This window comes from Siphateles boraxobius, unplaced genomic scaffold (assembly GCF_051911475.1).
Source record: "Siphateles boraxobius isolate OS27281-9 unplaced genomic scaffold, OSU_SipBor_1 11, whole genome shotgun sequence".
NCBI classification, from domain to species: Eukaryota; Metazoa; Chordata; class Actinopteri; order Cypriniformes; family Leuciscidae; genus Siphateles; species Siphateles boraxobius.
In genome coordinates this window covers 6,176,690-6,200,502 of record NW_027508711.1, presented here as the reverse complement: position 1 = coordinate 6,200,502, position 23,813 = coordinate 6,176,690, and the positions used below count along the sequence as shown (strand labels likewise).

The 23,813-nt window shown below is 36.7% G+C and overlaps 1 protein-coding gene across 5 annotated transcripts; it reads right to left on the bottom strand.

Moving 5' to 3' along the window:
• Window positions 1–235: 235 nt before the first annotated feature.
• Window positions 236–22,962, bottom strand: scamp1 (secretory carrier membrane protein 1). Of its 5 annotated transcripts, none has more exons than XR_013189667.1 (10): window positions 22,802–22,962; window positions 13,682–13,762; window positions 10,516–10,626; window positions 7,360–7,471; window positions 6,382–6,510; window positions 4,074–4,233; window positions 3,836–3,937; window positions 3,168–3,285; window positions 1,595–2,586; window positions 236–1,480 (listed from the first exon to the last, which is right to left on the bottom strand). XR_013189667.1 is itself a non-coding variant. In XM_077194630.1 (9 exons), exons 1-9 carry the CDS (start codon window positions 22,856–22,858, stop codon window positions 2,437–2,439), a joined length of 1,020 nt encoding a protein of 339 aa, XP_077050745.1. In that variant the 5' UTR covers window positions 22,859–22,962; the 3' UTR covers window positions 236–2,436. The 5 variants fall into 5 exon arrangements, 1 of the variants encoding a protein (XP_077050745.1); XR_013189666.1 differs by having other exon boundaries at window positions 236–2,157; window positions 2,206–2,586; window positions 22,802–22,954; XR_013189664.1 differs by having other exon boundaries at window positions 236–2,157; window positions 2,216–2,586; window positions 22,802–22,954.
• Between the last annotated feature and the right edge of the window lie 851 nt (window positions 22,963–23,813).

The window sequence follows — 23,813 nt, the reverse complement described above, 5'->3', positions numbered from 1 at the left end:
TTTTCTTCTTTGTAGTTTTACAGAAAAAATATTGAGAAGCGAATCACCAGTAAAGTCACTAAAGTTATAAAGACTGCTTTCTGGAGTTGTTTTTTCAAGTTGTACGCTATCTGTGCCTTTGGTTAAGGTACGCAATTGGTCAGAACACAATACAAATATTACTGAAGACATCCAAGAAGCGCACTAGTCGTGCAAAAGAACTGACAATCATTATACAATAAATGAGACACGTGGGTTATGTAGTTGTTTTTTTATTTTATTTTTGTGTTAATACAATAAATATACAAAACTCAAACTACTCAACATGCGACTAGGGGAGCGAGACAGGAGTGCATTTGTACAGTACAATGAAATTCAGGACGACAGGCCACCGTTCCTTTAGTTATACAAAATATACAAATATCCCTCGAGTCTGTTTTAAATAATGTCAGAGTAGCAGTAGTACAACACGCGATGGGTTTTCTTCAATTCATCTCACGTATCAGTGTTTCAACTAAGTTAGCTAACATCACTAATTTAAAAAAAAGACAGCTTAAAGCCACAATCCATTGCATCACACACAAGAGGTCACGTCGCTCCCAACAGATTCTTGTGGGTTTTTTCCGGTTTCAAAGGAAAGAATTTCAAACCAAACCAAAATAGAGGAACATTCAGGTGCCATTTGTTGAAATTTATTTATAAAAGGAAGAACGACTTGCAGTAACTTGCACATACTCCGAGAACCGCACATGAGTGAAAAAAAGATTCAAATATGACACACACTCAATAAGATTTTAAAACAAAACAAAAAAAGGGACTAGTTCACCCATAAATCATTTTCGGTGGACTATTCCTTTATAAGTTATAAATTATTAAGCAAAATGTGTCAGACTTCAAACCAAGGCGGGATGCAAACTCAATACTGAAAACAGGTGATGAACAAAGTTTGTTCTCTCTCTCTCTCTCTCTCTCTCTCTCTCTCTCTCTCTCTCTCTCTCTCTCTCTCTCTCACTATCACTCACTCACACACACAGACACACACACACACAGACACACACACACAGTGTTGCTGAAAGGTTAAGATCAAGATTAATTTGCATTTCCCATAATCACAAAACTTGGCTGTCTCTTGGTAACAGCAACCAAGGCTACAAGGTTCTTTGCTCCAGTCAAAAAAAAAAATAAAAAAAAAAAGGGGGGGGGGGGGACCTGTCAAATGACGGCATGATTCAGAACAACGATTAAGGATCCAAGCTCGGGATGGCCTAGCACGGCACAGTCTTACACACATCTGCAGGATAAATGTGACGTGTCGTGACCGATATGCGGTTTGGGGGCGTGATTTAAAATTGTGATTTAAAAAGTGTTTTCCAGTTTATCCCAATGCATGTTAGACTGGGAGAGATGTTGATCCTCGGCCCGGCAAGCTTCCCATGCATGTGCAGGAACGTATCCCGAGTGGTTCACGCTTTTAAGAATTAGTTTCCATTCCAAAACAACTCTATTAGAAAAAAAAAGAAACCAGAAAGCCTCAGAATCATTCATATTTTTAAAATCAGTCAATATTTTATGTCATCATACAGGTTTGTTTATATATATATATTTATATATTTACAGGTGAAGAGACCCTCTGAGTTGCGCGTGGAGTGTTTACGGTCACATCTGATGAGCGTCTTCATGTACTGGTGGCTCATTTGCAGGATAGTTGGGATAATCTCACTAAGAAAAGGTCATATTATACCCCGAAATCCAAAGTAAAGCAAAAAAAGTTTTTAATGCAAAAAAGTTTGCATACACGGCAGTTGCATCATTACATTATTTCCGTGACAATTATGCAAAACTGCATTTTTTTTTTGTTGCATTTTGGTAATGCAAAGAAATGGGTATTTAAATGCTTAATTGTCACCTTAAATGGTCGTAATTTTCTTATTTTCTTTTGATTTTGAGATAAATTGTGACCTGGACTTGCATGACTGTGTGAGCGTGCTCATTTTACGACGCGGAGAGGGTTAGACAGACCTGCGAGGGCATAATCATTCTTTTTTCCTTGGATCCCATAAAAGGACATTTGATGACATCACTTCCTGTTGTCTAACAGGGACAAACACCCAACAATGATGTGAACATATAAAGTGACTATTTTTAGGCTGTTTACACATGCTGGAGAGCAGACAGGCGCTCCACACACACACACACACACACACACACACACACACACACACACACACACACACACACACACACACACACACACACACACACACACTCCAGCTAAAGAACAGGAGAGGAGGGGAGGGGCATTGGGGCTCAGTCAGTCACAGGAGTGCATTAAGTCAATGAGAGTGGGTGTGGTCTTGAGCAGCCAGTTAGAGTTGACGAATGGCTGTAAGGACATTAGGAGGAATAAGGAGGGCGGGGTCAGAGTATCACGGATGGACTCGAAGATCTCTGAACCAATCAGATCTGCTCTTTGAAGGCTCCCCGGGCTGCAGTGGAGGCGGCGTTAGCGGCGGCGGTCTGCACCGTCTTGTTGGCCATGACGCCGGTGGCGAACTCCTGCTGCGCCTTCTCGAAACTGGCGCCGGTGGTTCGGTACATCGCATGTACCTGCAAATAAACACACATACGTTTGATTCTACAGTATATAACTTCTGTATGTAGGTACTTAAAACAACTAACCTGGTAAAAATTAAATAACAGGAAAAATAACGGACTAAACTGAAAACCCAATTACAAATCCTTCAATCTGAAAGATTTTCAATGTGGTTATGTATGGTTTAGTGTTACCTTTATACTATTTATTAAAATTTTACATTATATTTTCAGGTTTCATTTTAATTTGCATTTCAATTTAACATTTTGAATTAGTTTTTATTTTTATGTTTTTCAGTGTGTATTTTAATTAAAATGTTTAAAATAGTTTTTATTTTTATATTTTCAATTTAATTAGTTTAAGTTTTAGTGATTTCATATATTTTAATTTCAATTGAACTTACATTTATTTTATATCAGTCTTAGTTTTAGCAAATTTAGTATTTCAACTCAAACTTATTTTATTTCAGTTTCCAATTTTTTTTTTGTAGTTAACAATAACACTGTTATGGTTCATGTCCAAGTGGGTGCATTTTAGGTGAAGCAAATATTATATATATATATACGATATGAGTTTTGTGTTTAAGGTGAAGCACCTTTTTAAACATGATGAGAGACATGACAGCCGACGCAGTGAAGAGGGCAGCAATCAGGATCATGATGATGCCGACAGGAATACTCGTGTTCAGACCGGTCAGCGCAGAGATCCAGCCACTACAAACACACACATACACGATCAGTCATCATATCTCATAGTTTATGATGTAACAATGTAAAGATAGTACAAGAGTATGTCTGAGATAAAAAAATGTTTTAATAAAGATCAATATTTGCCCATTTTTAAAGGCAAATTTCCCTTTATGGGGGTCATTTTTTTTTTTTACTCATAAAAATCAGCACACTTCATCTGAACAAATTAAATGACATAAATTAGCAATGTGAAGAATTATGATTCTTACCTAAAATTTTTAATTCAAATGTAGCTGTAAATAATCCACAAAATACATAAATACAATAAACACCCTGTTATGAGCCATTTTTAATAATTATTCAGTCACTATGTTTGCTTAAGTTTTTATCCATTTACTGTTTGAAGGTTTAACATTGTAATTTTTTAGCGTTTTTGCAGAGCAGAGAGAAAAAAAGTATATATATATATATATATATATATATATATATATATATATATATATATATATATATATACTCTCCATACATGTATGTGTGTGTGTGTGCGTGTGTGTGTGTGTGTGTGTTTTCTCACCTGGCTCCCCAACCTGCTATGCCAATGGCTTGCAGCACATGGACACCAAACTGGCAGATATAGACGAAGAAGAACACAAAGAACCTAAAAGAGCTGTCACTCCTTCAGAGAGAAAGAAATAGAGAACAGTTATAATCTCAACTCTCCACAAAGATATAGTGTTTGTGTGTTTGTGTGTGTGTGTGTGTGTGTGTGTGTGTGTGTGTGTGTGTGTGTGTGTGTGTGTGTGTGTGTGTACCTGAACGCTCCATACAGGGGTCTGTACCAGCAGACAAATGAACAGGGTGTAAACAGCATGAACCAAAGCATAGCCAGACCAAAATCCACTCCCCTTGAGGCATCTACACAGAACCACGACAAACAGCCAAATATATTTGCAAACAGCGTCCCCGTGTGGACTGCAAGAGAGTAACATGAGAGAAGAGACCATGTGTTATTTTTATAGAACAAAATGTGGTGGGAAAAAATCACTATAAAGCTCTGCTTGCACAAAACTGTTGAATCTCTGGAATTATTTACAGAGACTAAAGTGTTAAAAAAAAATACATATTGACTGTTAAACAACCATAAAGGGTTAGTTCACCCACATATGAAAATGATCACATAATGTACTCACCCTCCGCCATTCTAGGTGTGTATGACTTTCTTCTGTCAGCTAAACACAATCGGAGTTATATTAAAAATATCTGTGCTCTTCCAAGCTTATAATGGGCTCTATATTTTTAATATAATATTTTTAATTTTTAATTTAAATATATGATTGTGTTTGGCTGAAAGAAGAAAGTCATACACCTATAGGATGGCTTGAGGGTGATTATGGGATAATTTTCATTTGTGGGTGAACTAACCCTTTAATGCTTTAAATGAAATAAAAACTTAAGCGTTTATAATTTGTATGAATGTTTTTATCAAAGAACCTGTTAATAATTAAAGTGGTCTAAACATTCACCATCTCTGTTATATTAACAGAATCATTGCAAACCCTCTTCAAAGTCACACAGAAGTTGCTCCATTAATAGTAGAGTTCAAAACCAGACTGTTGGTTAAAGACTGTTTAATCAGTTGTATAATCTAAAGCAGAGCCAGAGTGTATTCACAACCCATCATTCACTGGGAATCCTCCAGCTGGAATCAACTGCACATCAATACCAATCACACACACAAAAAGCCTTTTTTTGGTTTGTTTTTGTAACAACAGGTTAGTGTAAACAGCAGCATGACCTTCGGAAAAGGTTGATCGTATACCTCAAGAGATCAAACTTAATATGGTGGTCTTTTGAACTTTCTATTCAAAAAGAATCCTTAAAAATTATCACAATTTCCACAAAAGTATCAAGCCGTTTTCAACATTAATGATAATAATCAGAAATGTTTCTTGAGCATCAAATCAGCATATTAGAAGGATTTCTGAAGGTCATGTGACACTGACGACTGGAGTAATGATACTGAAAAGCTTTGAAAAGCTTTGATCACAGGAATAAATTATATTTCAACATATATTAACATAGAAACTAATTATTTACTTTGCTGTTTAACATAGAAACTATAATTATTTCTTACAAATTATGTCACTTTGTGGTTATCACAATTATAAAGAATGATTCGTTGTTTTTAATAGAAAATATGCAGAATATAAATTCAATAAATTGTTCAATTATGACAAATTATGATAATCTAATTGTGGTATACACAGTCGAGAAGGTCGAGGCTTCTGAGGTGAGAACACGAAATTGTCTTTACTGCTGCTGCAAATTTTTTTTTAATAAATTATAAACATAATGGGAGTGCAATTATTTCCTATTCAAGGAAAATGCTTTCAAATTGAGTCACAGAGTCCATCTACAACTGCTGTTTTGGTGTGGAATACCAGAGAGTGAGAAAATACCTTTAACAGTTCGTCCACCACATTTACTGCACAAATAACTCAGGTCTCTCTCTGTCCCAAATTCCTACACAACAAGGTCAGGCCAAATTTAAAGTCCAGTCTGATGATACTAGTCACATGATACCTCAAATCAGATGATGCATGGTGGGTCCACCCCTCCCTTGCATGTCCAATATTATCATGTGACTGATCTCATCCAGTATGAAACTCATCAAATAGAAGTCAATTACCTCGACCGTTTCTCTGGGAGGCACAAACGGTTCGGAAGTCTATAAAGTTAATTTAATTTCTCTATCCCTAAAGCCTTTACACTATTATTACATACACCTACAAACTTCCCAAACAGACACAGACAAAACAGAGCAGATGTGTACTCAACATCGCAATTAAACAATTATGTGAGCCAGTTAAAATCATCTTATTCTACACTTTTTTAGCACTTATTTTAAAACGATTTCAGCACTTAATGAATATTTTCCACCTTTTGCCTGACCTATATAATTAACCAGGCTTTTTTTGGCTTTTACTGTACCATTAAGACACCTACTGCATATGTAAATGGCCTCTGTTGTCTAGCCTTCATAGGCAGTATGTTTGGTTTCAGTGTAGCTCCTATTTTTTTGGACTGCTGGCATTATGGGATTGGTCGAGGGATACTCACACATCCAGAGATAGTACATGATCTTGACGGTTTTCTGGAACTCCACGGGTATGTCCACCGATATGTCATGATAGAAACACTGACCCACTGGAAACTTCTCTGGAAGAGGCGGCCAGTTGTTTTTCCTCCCTAAGAAACAAGAAAAAGCTATTTAAAATTGAAAGGAGGAGGTAGATGATGCAACATGAGCATGATGACAAAACGTGGTTAACTGGGGTACAGATGCAACAGAATGGTAATGTAACTTATTAATCTGCTGACTTCTATGCAATTTTGGTCAGAATAAGCCAATCTAGTTCAGATCTCTTGGTTCTTTTGTTCCAGATCAAAAAAGAAAATGAGGTTTAGGTTTAGATGTGTTCTAAACATCTTTTCTGACCATAATATAGGATCGCAAAGCAAGGAGAAACATTTGCAGCAACACAATGTAGTCCGCCATTGTAATTGTTATGCTTGAAGTTGGCGCAAGCGTTTCTAGTTTTTTTTATTGAAAACATTATGTAAGCAAAGAAGAAAACAGTCACAATATAGAACAAATAAATGGAAAGAAAAAAAAGACAAGACAGGGATACATAACTAATCAGAAAAGATTACATATCAAAGGAAAAGGTTAAAAGACTTTTTGGCTCACGAGTTAGAGATAATCCCAAAGTAATGTTGTTGGTTTGCAAGCGTTTCTAGCTAAGACGTATGGCGACGTACACAGTGACGTAACGACGTCGTTCGCTGGGCGCTCTAGTCAGTAGAAAAACAAACAGGTTCTGAGAAGGTTCACAAGTTGAACCAACTCCGAACCAACTTTGAACCAGCACCAGTTGGTGCAAACAGGGACAAAAAGTACCCCATGCCTACGGTTAAATACACTGCTGGACCTTATATGTTGTGGGCCTATAAATGTGTTAGGTTGCTTTAGAACGGTTTCTGAGCAGAATAAGCTGAACAGCATGGACCAGGCTTGACGTGAGGCTAATAACTCACCTCCTGACGCGTTGAGAGTCTGCATCTCTCTCTCCCTGCGGTCCAGCTCAGCTGCTTTTCTCTCCAGCTCCTCCTGTCTCCTCAATAACTCTGCCTGGGCTCGTGCCTGATCCTACATGCACAAAGACGAAGAAGGTTATAAACACAAAACACAAATACTGCTCATAGGCACAGAAAAACATAACTTCAGGACAGTTAACATCACAACACACATCAGATTCCAAAGGCATCTTCTCAGACTGTTTACAGCTGTCAGAACCAATCACAAACCCATCAGAATCAGACCCGCGAGGGAAGACAATGTAATTCTCCCCTTTTAATTCATGCTATATCTTCATTACACACTGTAAATTTGAATATGTCAACCCATATCATAACTGATTACAGTGGTACAGCTGACCTCAAACAAAGTGTGTAAAGCTACAACACCATTCAAAAGTTTTTAAAAGTCTCCAATTTTCACCAAGGCTGCATTTATTTCATAAAAATACAGTAAAAACAGTAATATTGTGAAATATTATTACAAGTTAAAATAACGGTTTTATTTAAATTATTATATTTGAATACATATATTTAAAATGTAATTTACACCTGTGATCAAAGCTGAATTTTCAGCATCATTACTTCAAATCATTCTAATATGTTGATTTGCTGCTAAAAAAATTATAAAGATTTTAATAATTACTTGAAAATGCAATGTTTAATTAATTGTGAAATACTAAAAGCTTCCTGCCATTGTTTTATTTTATTTTATTTTAATCTTTAATATAAAATAAAGTAAATTAATTTAATATCAATACAGGTATATAATGCACATCTTTTCAGTACAGTAACACAATATAACATCACGTTTACTATTATCATCAGAAACAGTACATCAGATTACCAAATAAAACCAGCAGTCACAATATAAAAACACCCAGCATCAGAGACAGGAAATCATCAAATCCAAGCGATGAAGTCTTAATGTTTTGATCAGCCACTCACCTTAATGATTATTTTAGGATCGACACTGCTGGTGACCGGTGAGATATACTTGACTTTTGGCTAGTTATAAATATGTAGCCGGACTGAACATTTCAAGCTTCTTCTTCCATAAACAGAACTGGTTGTGGTGTAAATATTGTGTGGTGTATGTGAGCGTATATTGTTGGCATTCTATACTGTTGTTTAGCAAATGCACACAGAAGAGTTTGAAAATGGGTTTTTATGTTCATTTTTATTAACAGACAATTTTCAAAATCCCTAAACCTTCAGCATGTAAAGTCTGTGCTGAAATGACAGTTAAGCTTTAACCAAAAATAAAGTCCTAAGCACACATGGGCCTTGAAGCTGCAACACGTTCTGCAATCATTTACATCAGCGTCCCAGATTATAATTTTAAGAATCACTCAGAGCCAATCTGTTGATGCATACTGTCCTTGTTTCTGGGTCATTTTAAGGGCTCAGAAATCCCCAGCTTTCCCTGAAGGCAGCATCATGTGACACGCCTGGTTTAATCAAGCCAGTGGGCAACAAGTTCTTTACCAAGCCTTCTGTTGTCACCCTGAGGCTGAACTACTCTTCGCTGTGAACTGCACACTAAAGACTACAGCGACAGACACTGGGATGAATAACAGCAAGTTCTGATTCGCCCTGGTCACCTTGTTGTGTCCTAACTTAACGCATCTGACGTCACCACACAGAGCGGGAGCTAGTGAGTCATCTGATGCACACCCAACGTGTGACTGTGTGTCCATATGTCTAGAGGATGGCATCCCTTCTCCCTCAGGCATGCTGAATTATACAGCATAACTTCACTCGTGAGCAGACCGGCTCCGAGCTCTCGCCTGCTGGAAGCTTCTGTTGACCTACTGAGTATTTGGGTGAAAATATCTGTGAAATCAAGAAGGATTTGATGCTGAATACCCTCTGATAATGAGGTTTGTATCAGGGGTTCTGCTTCACATGGACCCAAAAGAGGGTTTAAAGGTACAATATGTAAGAATTAAATTATTAATTTATAATATAAATTATTATTATAATAAAATATCAAAAAAATCAGAGTAAAAAATCATTTTCAGAGTAATTAAAAATTTTAAATAATGGCTCGTCCCGGATTCCCCGGTCACTTGTCGCCTGTCAATGACGTAATATCCGCGTTATCCCTGGTTTCCGCTCATACTGCCATCGTAACCATGGCGACAGACGTGGACAACGGTGTTTAAAATAACATTATGGACCTTGGCAAGCAGACTTTGGGACAAAACGAGTCCCAAACTAAAACGAGGATGAATATCAGCGTGGCGTTTTCGAGATGCCGATAGCTCTTTGACTTGACAGAGATACTTTATTAGACAGGTGAGCAAATGTACAGTACATAAAACTAATCAATGTTATATAGTTCAACATGATGAAATGTTAGAATATGATCAGTATGTTATTCTAAAGTGGATGCTGCACACTGGTGGTGGTTGAGCAGAGACAGACATGATTGTAAAGTGCTTTGGGTGTACAGTAGTACATATGAAAAGCGCTATATAAATGCCTCATTCATTCAATACTCAACTTTATGCAGTCAATTACAGTATAAAATAATTTAGGCTTGTCTTGTGTGTATAAATGAACGGGAAACACGTTTAGTACTACACTTACAATAGAAGACTTTCACAATATAACCACCACAACTAAGGCTGAAGGATCAATTGAAATAAATCACAAAGACTGCGTTTTAATTAAATACATGCTGTGTGTTTCAGAGTAAAGTGTGGCACTGTGTTCTTTTATATGCGAGTAGCTCATGATCCACCATTGTTTTCAGTATTTCAGAGCGGCCTGTTTTGCAATAAATGCAGCTCTGTGAACAATCTCTGCATTTGCACTGAGTTGAGTCACTTATGTGCAAAACAAGCAGTGCAAACCAGGAACTTTATAAAAAAAATTTTAAAAAAATGTTTTTCCGCCAATTGTACAGCCTTAATCAAAAGCATTGCAATATCCTAAAGGGACATGAAGAAACTCTCTATAAAGCACTGTTCATCACCTGAGAACATGATTTAGACAACGTTAATAAGAATGCAAGCTTCACATTTCTACTTTGAAACCCATTTGGCTGCAATTCTCCGATTTTAAGTGTATTAAGCTAATGAAATAGAAAATAAAATGAGGTGTATGTACCTGTGTCTGCTGAGGTTGAGTGTAAGCCGGCGGTTCTTCGGTGGGTTTCATGATGGCCGGCTGTGTATTGGTTGTGGGCGGGACTGATTTAGGGGCGGAGCCTGGTGGAACCTATAATGGCACAAAATAAAATGTGAGACACAAAACAATTTCATCTTACAATTTCATCTTAATCACACACACAATATCAACATAACATCTTTTCGTTCATTCATAAATCCAGACTGTCTGAATGCGTTTGCCGGTGTTTTGAATGGATCATTCAGAAATTAAGCAATGTATGCGCACAATTAAGGAAAGGGAAATAACATGTAATATAAGTACCTTCAGTCAACTGACAGGTTTCTGCTGTGAGTGTGGGCTGTTCTGGGCAGCGAGCCCTATGCTGGTACAGCTTCACTAGTTATACCACACCATGAATTATGTTTTTGTTGGTACTGTATGTTTGTTTGTTTTCTTGTCTGTATCTCTCTCTTTCGGTTTCTGGTTATGTTCAGAAAAAATATACTACTCGTACTCATATACTTTAATTTTGAAATATGCAATATGTATACAGCATACCGTATACACAAATTTGGAAAATGTACAGAATAAAACCGAGCACACCCCATGGAATACTATATCCCACAATGCAATGTACTCGACTCTTTTAGAAATCAGCATGATGAAAGAAGTGAACATCAGCCACATTCTCTCGACTCATTGTTTGATTGCTCACAAAATGAAATCGCATTTTCAGTAACACTTTAGTTTAGGGTCCAATTCTCACTATTAACTAGTTGCTTATTAGCATGCATATTACTAGGATATTGGCTCTTTATCAGTACTTATAAAGTATTTTAATTATGTAATGCATGGCGCATCGCAGAGCTATTGCAAGACAAGAATTTGTTGTTAAAAGTATATAAATGTTTTTTTTTTTTTTAAATGGCAGATGGTTTTGCTAGATAAGACACAAAATAAATTCCCTTATTCCTCAGCTGGGATCCTGTAGAGTCTTTGAAACTGCAATTTGGACCTTCAAACCCATTGGACCTCATTGAAGTCCACTATATGGAGAAAAATCCGGGGAATGTTTTCCTCAAAAACCTTAATTTCTTTTCGACTGAAGAAAGAAAGACATGAACATCTTGGATGACGTGGGGGTGAGTAAATTATCAGGAAATGTTTATTCTGAAGTGAACTAATCCTTTAATGCCTTATTCAGCAAAACCATATCCTACATCCCTTAATCCCACCAAATACCTAAACTTAACAACTACCTTTCTAAAAATGTATAAGCAGAAATTAGGCGTTTGAGGCAAAAGTCGTAGTTAATAGTTGTAAAAACAGAGAATTTGACCCTGATCTAGAGCGTGACCATATTGTCTTGTAAAATGTATTCCAATCATTTTATTTACAAATCTTTTTTTTATAGTGTGTATTTATTTCTGAGATGGATAAGTGAACATAATGAAGTGACAACACTGTAGCATTATACTGTTTGAAATCTTGCATAATGCAGTATAGTATATACTGTATCTATGTATAAAAAGAAGAAGAAGAAAAAAGCACTCAAACATAGATGGCAAGAGAGTGTGTTGGCAGATGGTATTTTTGACCTGTTCTAATTTTTACCGTCCTTAGAAAACGTGCACACCTGTTCATTTTATACACAATAAGTTGTGCATCTGAAGACAAATTTATTGATGGCGCAGTGGATAAGACACATGCCTTTGGTGTGAGAGACCCGGGTTGGAATCCACTGTGAGACACCAATGTGTTCCTGAGCAAGACACTTAACCCCTAGTTGCTCCAGAGTAGGGCTGAACAATTAATTGCATTTGCGATAATATCGCGATATGATGAAACACGATTCTGTAACCCCAAAAGCTGCGATTACACTGGTCACGTGACACGCGAGAGAAAAGCAGTCTGCAGATCAAGCATCAACTTGGCACGCTACGCATATAGGTCTGGCATACAGGAAAGAACATTTTATTTTTAATGTATGTGACATTGTGTTATTTATTTTCTCTCCAACAATTCTGGATTGATTCAGAGAATTTCAGAATCGAGTCTGAGCTTCGTTTTTAAACACAGATGTGTGATGACGCTGCGCGTGCTTTAGAAACAACCGTATTCTGCTTGCTTCTGTATCTCTCTCTCTCACACACACACGCGCGCACACACACACACGACACTGCTCGAACCTTCCGAAAAATAATCTTTCATAAAGTTCGGGGTTTAAGCGAATTACAAGGACAGTCGCGGGCTTCATTGCACAGGTTTTGCCGCTTTGATGTTACTCTTGCAGTGCGCGGTCTTGGCCGCCGGAATTTTCCTTACAAATGCTCCACAAAGGCATTATGTCTTTTGGAATGCAGTTGGCTTATATATTAAAAATATAAAAATCACTGAGGAAGCTGCTTTCATTTTAAAATACTTACGTGCGCTTTGTGAAGAGCGCTCGTGCATGCGGCTGTGAGCGACTCATTGGTTAAATGTACTTGCATTCCAAAATGCTTTTATTACGCGAAATTAATGTGAACACGGTCAGTTATATCTTAACCCAGCAAGACAAACCACATTTACAATTTAAAAAGAGATATGTTCATTAGTGTGAATGCAGCTTATCGTATATAAACTGAGGGGGAAAATCACTCCAGCTCTTGAATGGAAAACGTTCAGACAGCCTACTTTTAAATACTGAAAGCACTCTTTGTTTATTGCTTTTAATGGTTTTTTTTGTTCCTCTTTATTTACTAGCTCTTATATTGTGAAGCTATATTAGTTTATAGCCTATTTAAAATTCTTAACATGTAATTGGTTTAATTAAATACATATTTTAAGTTTTATTAAGATTAATTAATAAGAAAAAAAGTAGATCTGATTATGAGCTGCCTAAAGATTCCCATCCCTACAGTACAATGATTTATTGCTTGTCTTTGTCGACCAATACAGAAGGTAAAGAACTTAAAAAGTAATTGCATATTAAATCGCAATCGCAATATTGGTTAAAAAAAAAATCGCAATTAGATTATTTTCCATAGTCGTTCAGCCCTACTCCAGAGGCGTGCGACCTCTGACATTCATAGCAATTGTAAGTCGCTTAGGATAAAAGCATCCACTAAATGAATAAATGTAAATGTAATGTAAGTGTCAGTTTGTGTTCTGGGCGTCTCACCGGCTTTGAGTCTGTGAAAGGGTTATACTCCTCCAGGCCTCCAGGTGGGGCAGTCCGTGTTACTTGTGTCACTGATGGGTCCTGCAGAGAACATAGAGAGGAAACAGCTTTTAAATATTTGTCTGTTCAAAATGAAGGGATTTTTACACAATGTGCACACACTTGTAAAGGTTTGTTTTGTTAACTTTTACTAGTAAACTTTAAATCTGATTGTCTGACGTTATGCATCTTTCGTTTTCTAAATGCTCTGATGATTGTTTCTTCTTCATAAGTGCTTATCAACCTGGTACTTTGTAAACATGACTTTGTTTCCAGACAGACTGACAAAATAAAGTAAATTCGGCCAATCAGATCAGTGCTTACTAGATTGAGAAAGCACGTTCCTTTTCTGCATGCAAAAAGCATCAGACGTTTAGCGCAGGGACTGTACGCGGTCCTCGGGTTTGCCGTCTGAGGCTCAGGCGAGGCTTTGTGAGAATACTTGTTATGCATCTTCGTGCATCTTATTTATGCAAGTGCCCAGAGCTTTGTTAAACGAAAACAAATTCCTTGTGTGTCTTGTGATCGCACTTAGCAAATAAAGTGCTTTCTGATGTTTGGTTAGGCTTTATGAACTGAACAATACAGTTACAGAAGATACAATACTTTTATTTTAATGGCAACCATACAGTTGTTTGGTTCATCTTATTTACAAACATTAGCTGCAGAGTAAAAGCAGCAAGAACATTGACTGAAACTATCTGCGAAAAAAATATTTCAGAAATCATTATGACTATGACATCACAACATATATGACCACCCACATAACCACTATTCATCTCTGAATCTACAACAAACAGCTTAACTGCTGCTGTTAAACAACCATTAAACCGGCGCTAAACAAACTCAGTTTGCCGTCACATGCTTGGAAAGAGCGCGGTTATCTTGACTAATGTCACACAGATGTTGGACAACTCGGAGAACTAATCCTGACGCCCAGTGCTGAGTCTGCATCAGATTAAAGCTCAGAACAACAGAGGGAAAGCAAACACATGAGCGGAGCAACTCGTAATGTCACGCTTCACCAAGGAAATACTACACATTCTGTCCTAGGTTTCTACATCCCGGAGCATCAGGAACATCAGACAGAACCTGTAATTTTCTCCGGCCTGATTCCAGTAATTTACGCAGAGCAAAAGATATAAATAGATGAGCGGGAGAGATCAACCCTGGTTCAGAGCAAAGATTACGAGTCGACCAATATTTCCTCTCTATGAAAGTTACCAATTATTTTTTAAATATCTGACAACCAATATACAGAATTTAATATAGCTTTAATTATGCTTTAACCACTACTAGACTGCAACAATACAAAACAAAATGTATTATTATGAATTTTATTGTTATTATAATTATTAAATCAACAGCAACAATAATAATACATACATCAAAATAATAAAATAATTATGGAATTAATAATGATAATAATAATAAATATTATTATTATTAGACAATATTTCAAATTCTGGCTATTTGCTATCTGACATTGTTTTATTTCTGCTTTAACCATTACACTTTTTATTATTGCTATTATCATTAACATTATTATTATCAACATAAAAAAATAATGAAAACAATATTGCAAAATTATTACTGACAACAATACGTATATAAATAAAAATAATTAAAACAATTCAGCAAATTATTCATAATAAAAACAACAACAATACTCTGATAATAAATATTCAGAATATAAATAGTTTTATTTCTGCACCAATAAAAACATGTATAATTATTATTAATATTAAAATTATTGCTACAACAATAGGGCTGGGGCGGTATGGATTTTTTCTAACCGCGGTTGAAAAGCAAGATTTTCCCGCGGTATGGCGGTAAACCGCTTTAAATAGCCAGCATGGAATGTAATACGAATGGAATGTTATTATGCGTCATGGAACATTGCGCTCCTCAACTCGTGAAAGATCGGATTTGCTCCATCTTTTGATGATAAGTTTTGTTTAGAAAACCTTGAATCCATGTAAGCCACTACTATATCATTAGACATAATCCATGTCATTAGAATCAATGAATCCATGTCATTAGACACAACGTGCACACATGTGCAGGCCAAGGTTATTTTATTTTTTTTATTTTTTTGCGGTGATGACGGTTACGAGCTCAGACCCGCGGTTGGAGTCACGTGACCGCGGTATTGCGGTAACCGTCCCAGCAATAATGATAATGTTTTTGCACTGATAAGAATGTGAGGCAAAAAATTTATGATAATTTGTCAAGTATTGCCAGTACACGGCAGAACCAACTACATAAATGCCCTTTATGACTTAAAGGGATAGTTTAAGTCATAAAGATTAATTCATGTCATTGATTCGACCTCATGTTGCTTCAAACTGTATGAATTTCTTTGTTCTGTTGAACACTAAAGATGCTATTTTGAAGAATGGCGGTAACCAGGCATTTGATGGTAGCCATTGACTTCCTGTTTTTCCTGTGTAGGTAATATGATTTCCTTCTATGAAAGTCAATGAATACTGTCAAATGTTTGTTTACAATACCGACACTATTTAAAATATCTTCTTTTGTCTGCAGCAGAACAAAGAAACTCATACAGGTTTGAAACAACTTGAGAAAGTTGATGACTACATTTTCATTTTTTTGGGTGAACTATCCCTTGTGATGAATGTGATGCATTACTCAGCCTGGCAAATGTTAAATCATCATTGGAATAAAAATGTAAAATAACTGGACGCTGCTCACTGATATAACGTAGCATACTACTGTTTCAAACATTTATATAGCATATATTGTGTCACATACTACTTTTTAAATTGGGCAGTTCTGTGCAGTATGAAGTACACTAGTAATAATTCCAAACATAGCAGAAAAGAGACCTTATTAAACTCCTGTGTTTCTCTATAGAGATAGTTAACTATTCCCTCACTGATTCCAAAGAACGTTAACTACAATACCACACGCACACACACACACACTAAAGCAGTCCCTTGTTTCCATAGCAGCCCCAGCATGCAGCGCTCAGCTCCTGAGGCGGATCCGTTTCATACGGCTGGTGACGACTGTCAGGACTCCAGAGCCATGAATATTTCAGACTGTGTAATGATAAATGTTTAATGGGATAGTCCCGCACACAAATACACATTTGTCGTAGCAGGAAGACACTGTATCTGTATTCATAAAAACAATGTGAGACAGTGATGTATGATGTCACACTCAATGATCACCTGACATGTGTGAGTGCGTCTCAAAACCTAGTGAGCTGCGTGCCAAGGAAGCATTTTAAGGGTGTCTAAACATTCAGACACACACGGGGATACTAAGCGGCACACTAACACTTTGCATACTCAAGATGTAGTATATAGTATAAAAATAAAATATAATAACACACAAATATAAATACTAGGCTGTAAAATGAAAATGAATTTTAAATAAATGGGGTTTGTGGTCTCATTTCACAATTGTATTATGTATGTATGATCTAATAATGGTGTAGTCTAGGCTAACTTAAGCACTTTCACAAGTGAAGTACATACTTTTAGTGCATCACTTAAGTATGCAAATTGGGATGAAAGCTAAAGATTGATCTCCTTCAGGACTACAGATGATTTCAGGACATGCAGAGGCTCCACACGCACAGCAATCATGTATTCACACAAATGACAGCTGATTTTAGACAGTAACGAGATTAGCGGTGCATATAGCTGAGATGAAAACGGTGCAAATCAGATTAACGCAAACATTCTTGAGCACATGCAGAAGGAACCCAAATTGTTAGGCCCGTGTGACACCACTGTGGTTTGTGTAGAGAAGATTGTCTAAACAAGGGTTTACTTGTGTTGTAAAGGACATCTGCTGAACACTCAGCGTATTGAGGATGTTCAAATTTAAGGCCAAATGTTGTTTTGAAAAGGACAGATAAAAGAAAGCAGGTTTGTTTGGGACACATGAAACATAAAATGTCACCTTACGGATATGCACAAGTGAAAGCAACAAGACAGTAAGTATGTGAAAATCAGTAAAGCCCTTTTAAAACAGTGTTTACTTAAGTGCTTTACAAAAAACCATAACATAAACAGTAGCATAAAATTGAAAAAGTAGTAATTACTGAAAGATAAAATGATTATTAAAAAATGATTAATAAAGATAAGGATGATTGATGGTATGCAGATTAGTATGCGGCTTTCTTGTTCTCTTTTCTATCTTACCGGATATGATTGTGACACACAAGACCTCTGAACCAAAACCTAGTGAGCTGCCTACCTGTCCTGATCATTATATAATCTTCACACACACACACACACACACACACACTCACACTCACACTCGCACGCGCACAGGGTGGAAGCTGATGAAACTCATTCAATGAAACCATCTCTGAGTCCCGTAACAACAATACATTCCACCACTGATGATGACGGGAGTGACTAAGAGAGAAACTAAATTAAAACAATGGTTCTTAGTCACCACCGCTCCCAGGTGGAAGGGAGCGGTGCAAACACTGAGAATGAAGGCAAACACGCACACACACTGACAGTGGCTCACTGTAATAGGTTCCCCTGCATCTGCAGAGCGGGCCAGATCTCCAGAAACATCCATCTAATCAGATCATTAGTTCTCTCTCTCTCTTCTCGTGTTCTCATTACGATGAGTGACGGACAGAATCAGACGGGCCTCATTTAGACAGTCTACTTCGGTACTGCTGCACACACACACACAGCTGGCCAGTTTTATGAGTTTGACAGTTGCTGCATTATGAAGTCACTGTAATAAGGTCAAATCTGCTCCGTCAGAGCCACATGCATGCATGCCTTCAGTCAGTCCTGCACACGCACACACACACACACACACACACACCCCGTGCACCAGTTCTGCAACATCCTGCAGCACGCCTACTTGTTGATGAGGCTGCATCATCAGACGCTTTCAGAACGTGAGACTCCTTTCTACCAGGATCTCATCCAGGATAAAGTCTATTTACTCTGTGGTTTCATTTAAACTGCCTTTAGAGTCACAAATGTTTAACTTGATGATTACCAAACAGCAAACGCGGGCGAAGAATGTCTTTTCATTTACATGCCAAGGAGAGCTAAGGTGGAAGTTTTGATTAACTTCCCGTATGTTTCCTACACAAAGCTGTTGTAGATAAGTGGATAAATCTACGTGTAAATCTGACAGACACCGGATCCCTGACTGAGTTTCAGCGTGAACAAACTAGATGGAGGAGTCCATAGTTCGTTAACTTATTAATGATAAACTAACATAATAAATAAAATAAAAACATTATAATGTATAAGACTGTTATTAGCTATACTGATAACAAAAATAACCATTTGTTATTGTGTTGTCATTCGTAATATTATTATTAGGCCTATCATCAGTATTTTATTCAATGTACTATATGCAAAGAAAACTAAATGATGACGAATGACGATCCATAATATCATCTTGATTCTAGTCAAAAGGGCATGAGGGAGGGTAAATAATGACAAAATGAATATAAAATGTTATTTAAAAAAAATTTAGGACTGGGTCAGAATGCGAGCTTGCTGTTGATTGTAAGCAAGTGAGGGGTTTAAGGTCCTGTTTACACCTGGTTTTACGCTGCTTTTTGGTTGATCAGCTGTGTGTGTGTGTGTGTGTGTGTGTGTGTGTGTGTGTGTGTGTGTGTGTGTGTGTGTGTGTGTCTGTCAATCAAACATGAGGTCTTGAATCAAAAACCAGCCAATTAATCAACATCTACAAGCTCATTTCTAGCAAGACAGACTATATACACTAAAGACGCGAGTCAGAAACAATGCAATCAAGAAGCAGCATGAATTATTGAGACGTGCCGCTACAGCCGGTCGACTACAGGGCCGCTGGTGTGGAGTTACCATGGCAAACCCATGGCAGACTGCATACCATTACTGCTGATAACTTAACGATTTTCCAAGTCTGACAATGACGACTTAAGAGGTATGCTTTAATAGAAACACTTCAGAGGAGGCAAAACTGCTGCTAATGATGGTCCGTGTGTGTGTGTGTGTGTGTGTGTGTGTGCAAACGCTTGTGTGGGTTTGTTTGGTTTCAAGAGGAAGAGAGAGACCGTGGTGACCAAAAGAGGTGTACATGATCATGTCCTGTCAGGCCGAACAAAAGTGACAATCTGCTGTGCATGAATTTGCATTTGTCCCCTGCACCTCTAAGACGGGTCCGGTCCCACCTGTGAGTCTACAACACCTGTAATGTCAAATAAACAGATTCTCTCCAGAGACTGCACAGGAAAGGGAAACAATGGAGGAAAAACTCCAGACGGATGGACATTGTGTATTAAAGCCTGTAAAGCCTAACATATTAAATAGCCTAAATAATAGTCAGAAAAATCTAATTTCTTTAAATGGAACAGTCTATTGAACCTTTAGACAAAATGTAAAAGAAAATCTAAAACAAAGTTGTGTGTTTCTTCTTGAGCATCATATTTGATTAATATCTGATGCATTTAATGGCTCATATAGTGAGAATATTGAGGCCCAAACTGAGCAAAAATATGCAATTTGATGCAGATACTGATCTTTATATGGCCAAAAAGTAAGAAGAAATTCGGATTGTTTGTAATGTAAATCAATGAGATCTTTTTACAGTGTAACAGACTACTTACATAAAATGCATAAATATCAGTCGTTATTGTGTATCTGCTAATGTCTTGGTAAGATTATTTGCTTTAGTTTGATGATCAAGGCTCTGTAGTTTTAAAACATATAGGCTAATGCAATGCAACACAATGATGATTGACAGATGAATAAATAAACCTTCCTAAAAATCCTGATGATCTTCTGAGACTTATGATGATTTAAAACATGATTTTTCTATAAAAAAATAATAATAATAATGTATGGATACTCAACATAAACATAAGTTGCTTCAGTCTAGTGTCATCTTGAAATATACAAACAATATAAAAGTTAGTCTTACGTTTTACTTTATAAAAAGCAGTAAAGATTTCACAGCAAAAAGACGCATGAACCATTACCTCAGGGAGGACATTTTTTTTTACAATTACTAAAATTACTTGCTAAAAAAGACTAAACAATCAATCAGACAACAGAAGGCATGTAGTAGATTGAGTGCAAGTTTAACAGGTTTTTAAAGGGTAACTAAACACTAAAGCAAGTTTTTGATCGGCCAGCCCGAGGCATAAGCGAACTAAGCGGCTGCTTGGGGCCCCGTGGCCACCAGGGGGCCCCCCAATCGAGTTAAAAAAATTTTTTTAAAGATGACTTAAACAAGTGACATAAATGAATGAATGAATGAATATGAATGAATGAATGAATAATTCAAGACAAAAAAAATTCTGATTTCATGATCAATATACCTGCCAACAAATACTGCTGTGTCTGCCAGCGTTTAAGTCTTGCGCATAATCTAGTCACCTCGCGAGTGCATAGACAATTCGTGCGTAACTGCGCATAGTCACGGTATCGGTTTAAGTTGGAGAAAATAGCCGCAGGGGAACTTAACCTTCTAGATGTAAGGGTAGCAGTTTGAATAAATAATAATCATAGCGGTTTGAACTCTTCTCCACTTTATTATACCACACATCAGATCACTAACTCCAAAAACCCGCGTCACTCCAGTACCAAGTGCGCACGACCCATTCCTATCTACGGCAAGCCCCGAGGGGAAAAATAGATTGCATACACACATACAACGAGCGCCAGTACATCATTACCGGTATTATAGTAACAGACTTTGTTGGATTCTGTCATGTACAATCCAACAAAGTCTGTTACAATAATAATAATAAAAAAGATTTTGAGGACAGTTACACTGTATTGAGACAGTTGAGAAATAATATTTTTTACAGTTTTCAACAATAATTGTCATTGTTGAACCCTTGCTGTTATTATGTTTCTGATTTCTCAGTTTTGTCATTATTTTAGTTATGCATTACAGTTTATTTTAAGAAGTTTCAAAGAGTTAGTAAAAGAGTAAAGTAAAAGTTAAAAAATGTTTATTTAAGTAGGCATTTATTTTTTATTAAGTATTTATTTTGTATTAATACATAACCTCACTGTATTCATTTATAATGTATCATTATTGCGTGACATTTGTGTCAATAATCGTCAAGCACAGGTGACTTCGCGTAGTGGGCCCCCAAATCAAATTCTGCTTAGGGCCCCCAAAAGGCTCGGACCGGCTCTGAAGTATGTAGTAATGTAGACGCCTTAGAAATTATTCTACCAGATAGGTATGTCACAGTAGGCTTCATAGGGTTAACTAATTTCGAAAGTGGTCAATTCTAAAACTCACCAGCTCTAATGCATTAAAGGTGCACGGACGACAAATGCTTTGTTTGGATCAATGTAGCTGCACAAAAATAAAACAGGGTGCAGGAATTAAATCCCTCAGCTGACCAGATCTGCAAACACACACAGTCATATCACTGATCAAAACAGGGGCGGCCTACATCCATCAATCCATCCAGCCCAAACAAACACACACACACACACACACACACACACACACACACACACACACACACACACACACCTTTATGGACCCTAAACGTCATTATTCAGCCCCATGTATATGTGCAAAGACTGTATATAGACCATATTCATCTCAGACACTGACAGCTTCAATAACAACATATAATTCACTAGTTAAAAGACACTACAAATATAATATAAAGCCCAAAATATCCCAAACAATGCCCAAGTTAGGAACCAGACCCAGAATTCAGAAGAATCCATCATCTAAACATATTATTAATAATTACAAAACCTTAAACAATGAAATGTTGATGTGGTGGTCGAATGTAATTCATAGTTCATTAAAGGCTTTTTTGGACTGATTAAACACGGAATTGGACTCAGAATTCGAATCAGAAACCCAATAATAATTATTATAAATGCTAACAAACACCAAAGTCACCAAAGAAGATTTTTGCACAAGTGACTGCTAAACAACAAGTTCTGTCTTTCCAAAGAATATATTAGTATTTAATTACTTTATTTTATATAAACGTAATCGAAATGGCTAGAAAATGTATTGACTTTATATGTAAAAACCACACAAAAAGCTGAACACCGAATCACAGTGATAAAAACAGCACTACTGTGACGTTACCTGAAACGGGTTGCTGAAGTCCGGGTCCGCGAAGGGGTTGCTGTCAAAATCTGACATTTTTCCGGTTGAATTGGGCTGAATTGTTAGAATAAATGAACGGTTTTTGGTAAGAAACGCACCAGCAGCTCGAGACTGATCCGCAACCGCAAAATGGCAGAATCGGAAATGACGTCATGCGTCAGTTGCACGTCTCACAATTCAGTTTGATCAAATACATATATTTAAAATGTGTTCCTAATTATTATCATCATTTATTTATTATTATTTTAAACTTTTGTAATAATTTTATTGCTTTATACTTTAGTGCATAAATTGCATCTTATATAGTTTGTTTCCTTCTTCTTCTTCTTCTTCTTCTTCTTCTTCTTCTTCTTCTTCTTCTTTTTATTATTATTATTATTATTATTATTATTATTATTATTATTATTATTATTAGCCTATTATTTCTTTCGTCATGTTCGTCACACCTTTGTCTCTCTCTATATTTATTTTATTGTGAATCATTGCAGAACAGAAAACGTTCATTTCACAAAATGTTGACATGCCTGCCACCTGGAGTGCATAAATAATCATTACATCTATGAATATTATTTATCCATCCATTCTTAAAAACTTCCTGAGCATAAATAGTACTTCATATACGAGGTTATAATGGGTTGAATATGAATATCGAGAACAGCTTTTCATTCAAATGAAGAGGTAATGTTTTTTATTGGGGGGGGTTCTTTGATTTAACTACAAGATATTCACCTCAGAAATGGTATTGCACTATATTCTCCAGGACTTTGCTCTCGGTCAAATTCTGAATAAAGGATATTAATATTTTGGCACTTCTTCTAAACACAGCCGTATCCGTCAAAATCCAGTATCAGTCCGAGTGACAGGTGTCAACAATAGTTACCATCAAAAATATATTGTTTATTTTTAGACATAATTTTTATTCTGTTTTGGCCTTCAGGGTCCCAGCCCCCCTCTGGGTGTCACTGTCTTCGTAATTCAGTTCCTGTCTGGT

Excerpts from the sequence above, each read along its gene's own strand:
- scamp1 (XM_077194630.1), bottom strand. The coding sequence starts at position 22,858 with ATGTCAGATTTTGACAGCAACCCCTTCGCGGACCCGGACTTCAGCAAC. Across the intron at positions 7,472-10,515 it reads CTCAACCTCAGCAGACACAG|GATCAGGCACGAGCCCAGGC; the intron begins GTACATACACCT and ends TTGTGCATGTAG. Across the intron at positions 6,511-7,359 it reads GACTCTCAACGCGTCAGGAG|GGAGGAAAAACAACTGGCCG; the intron begins GTGAGTTATTAG and ends CTTGTTTCTTAG.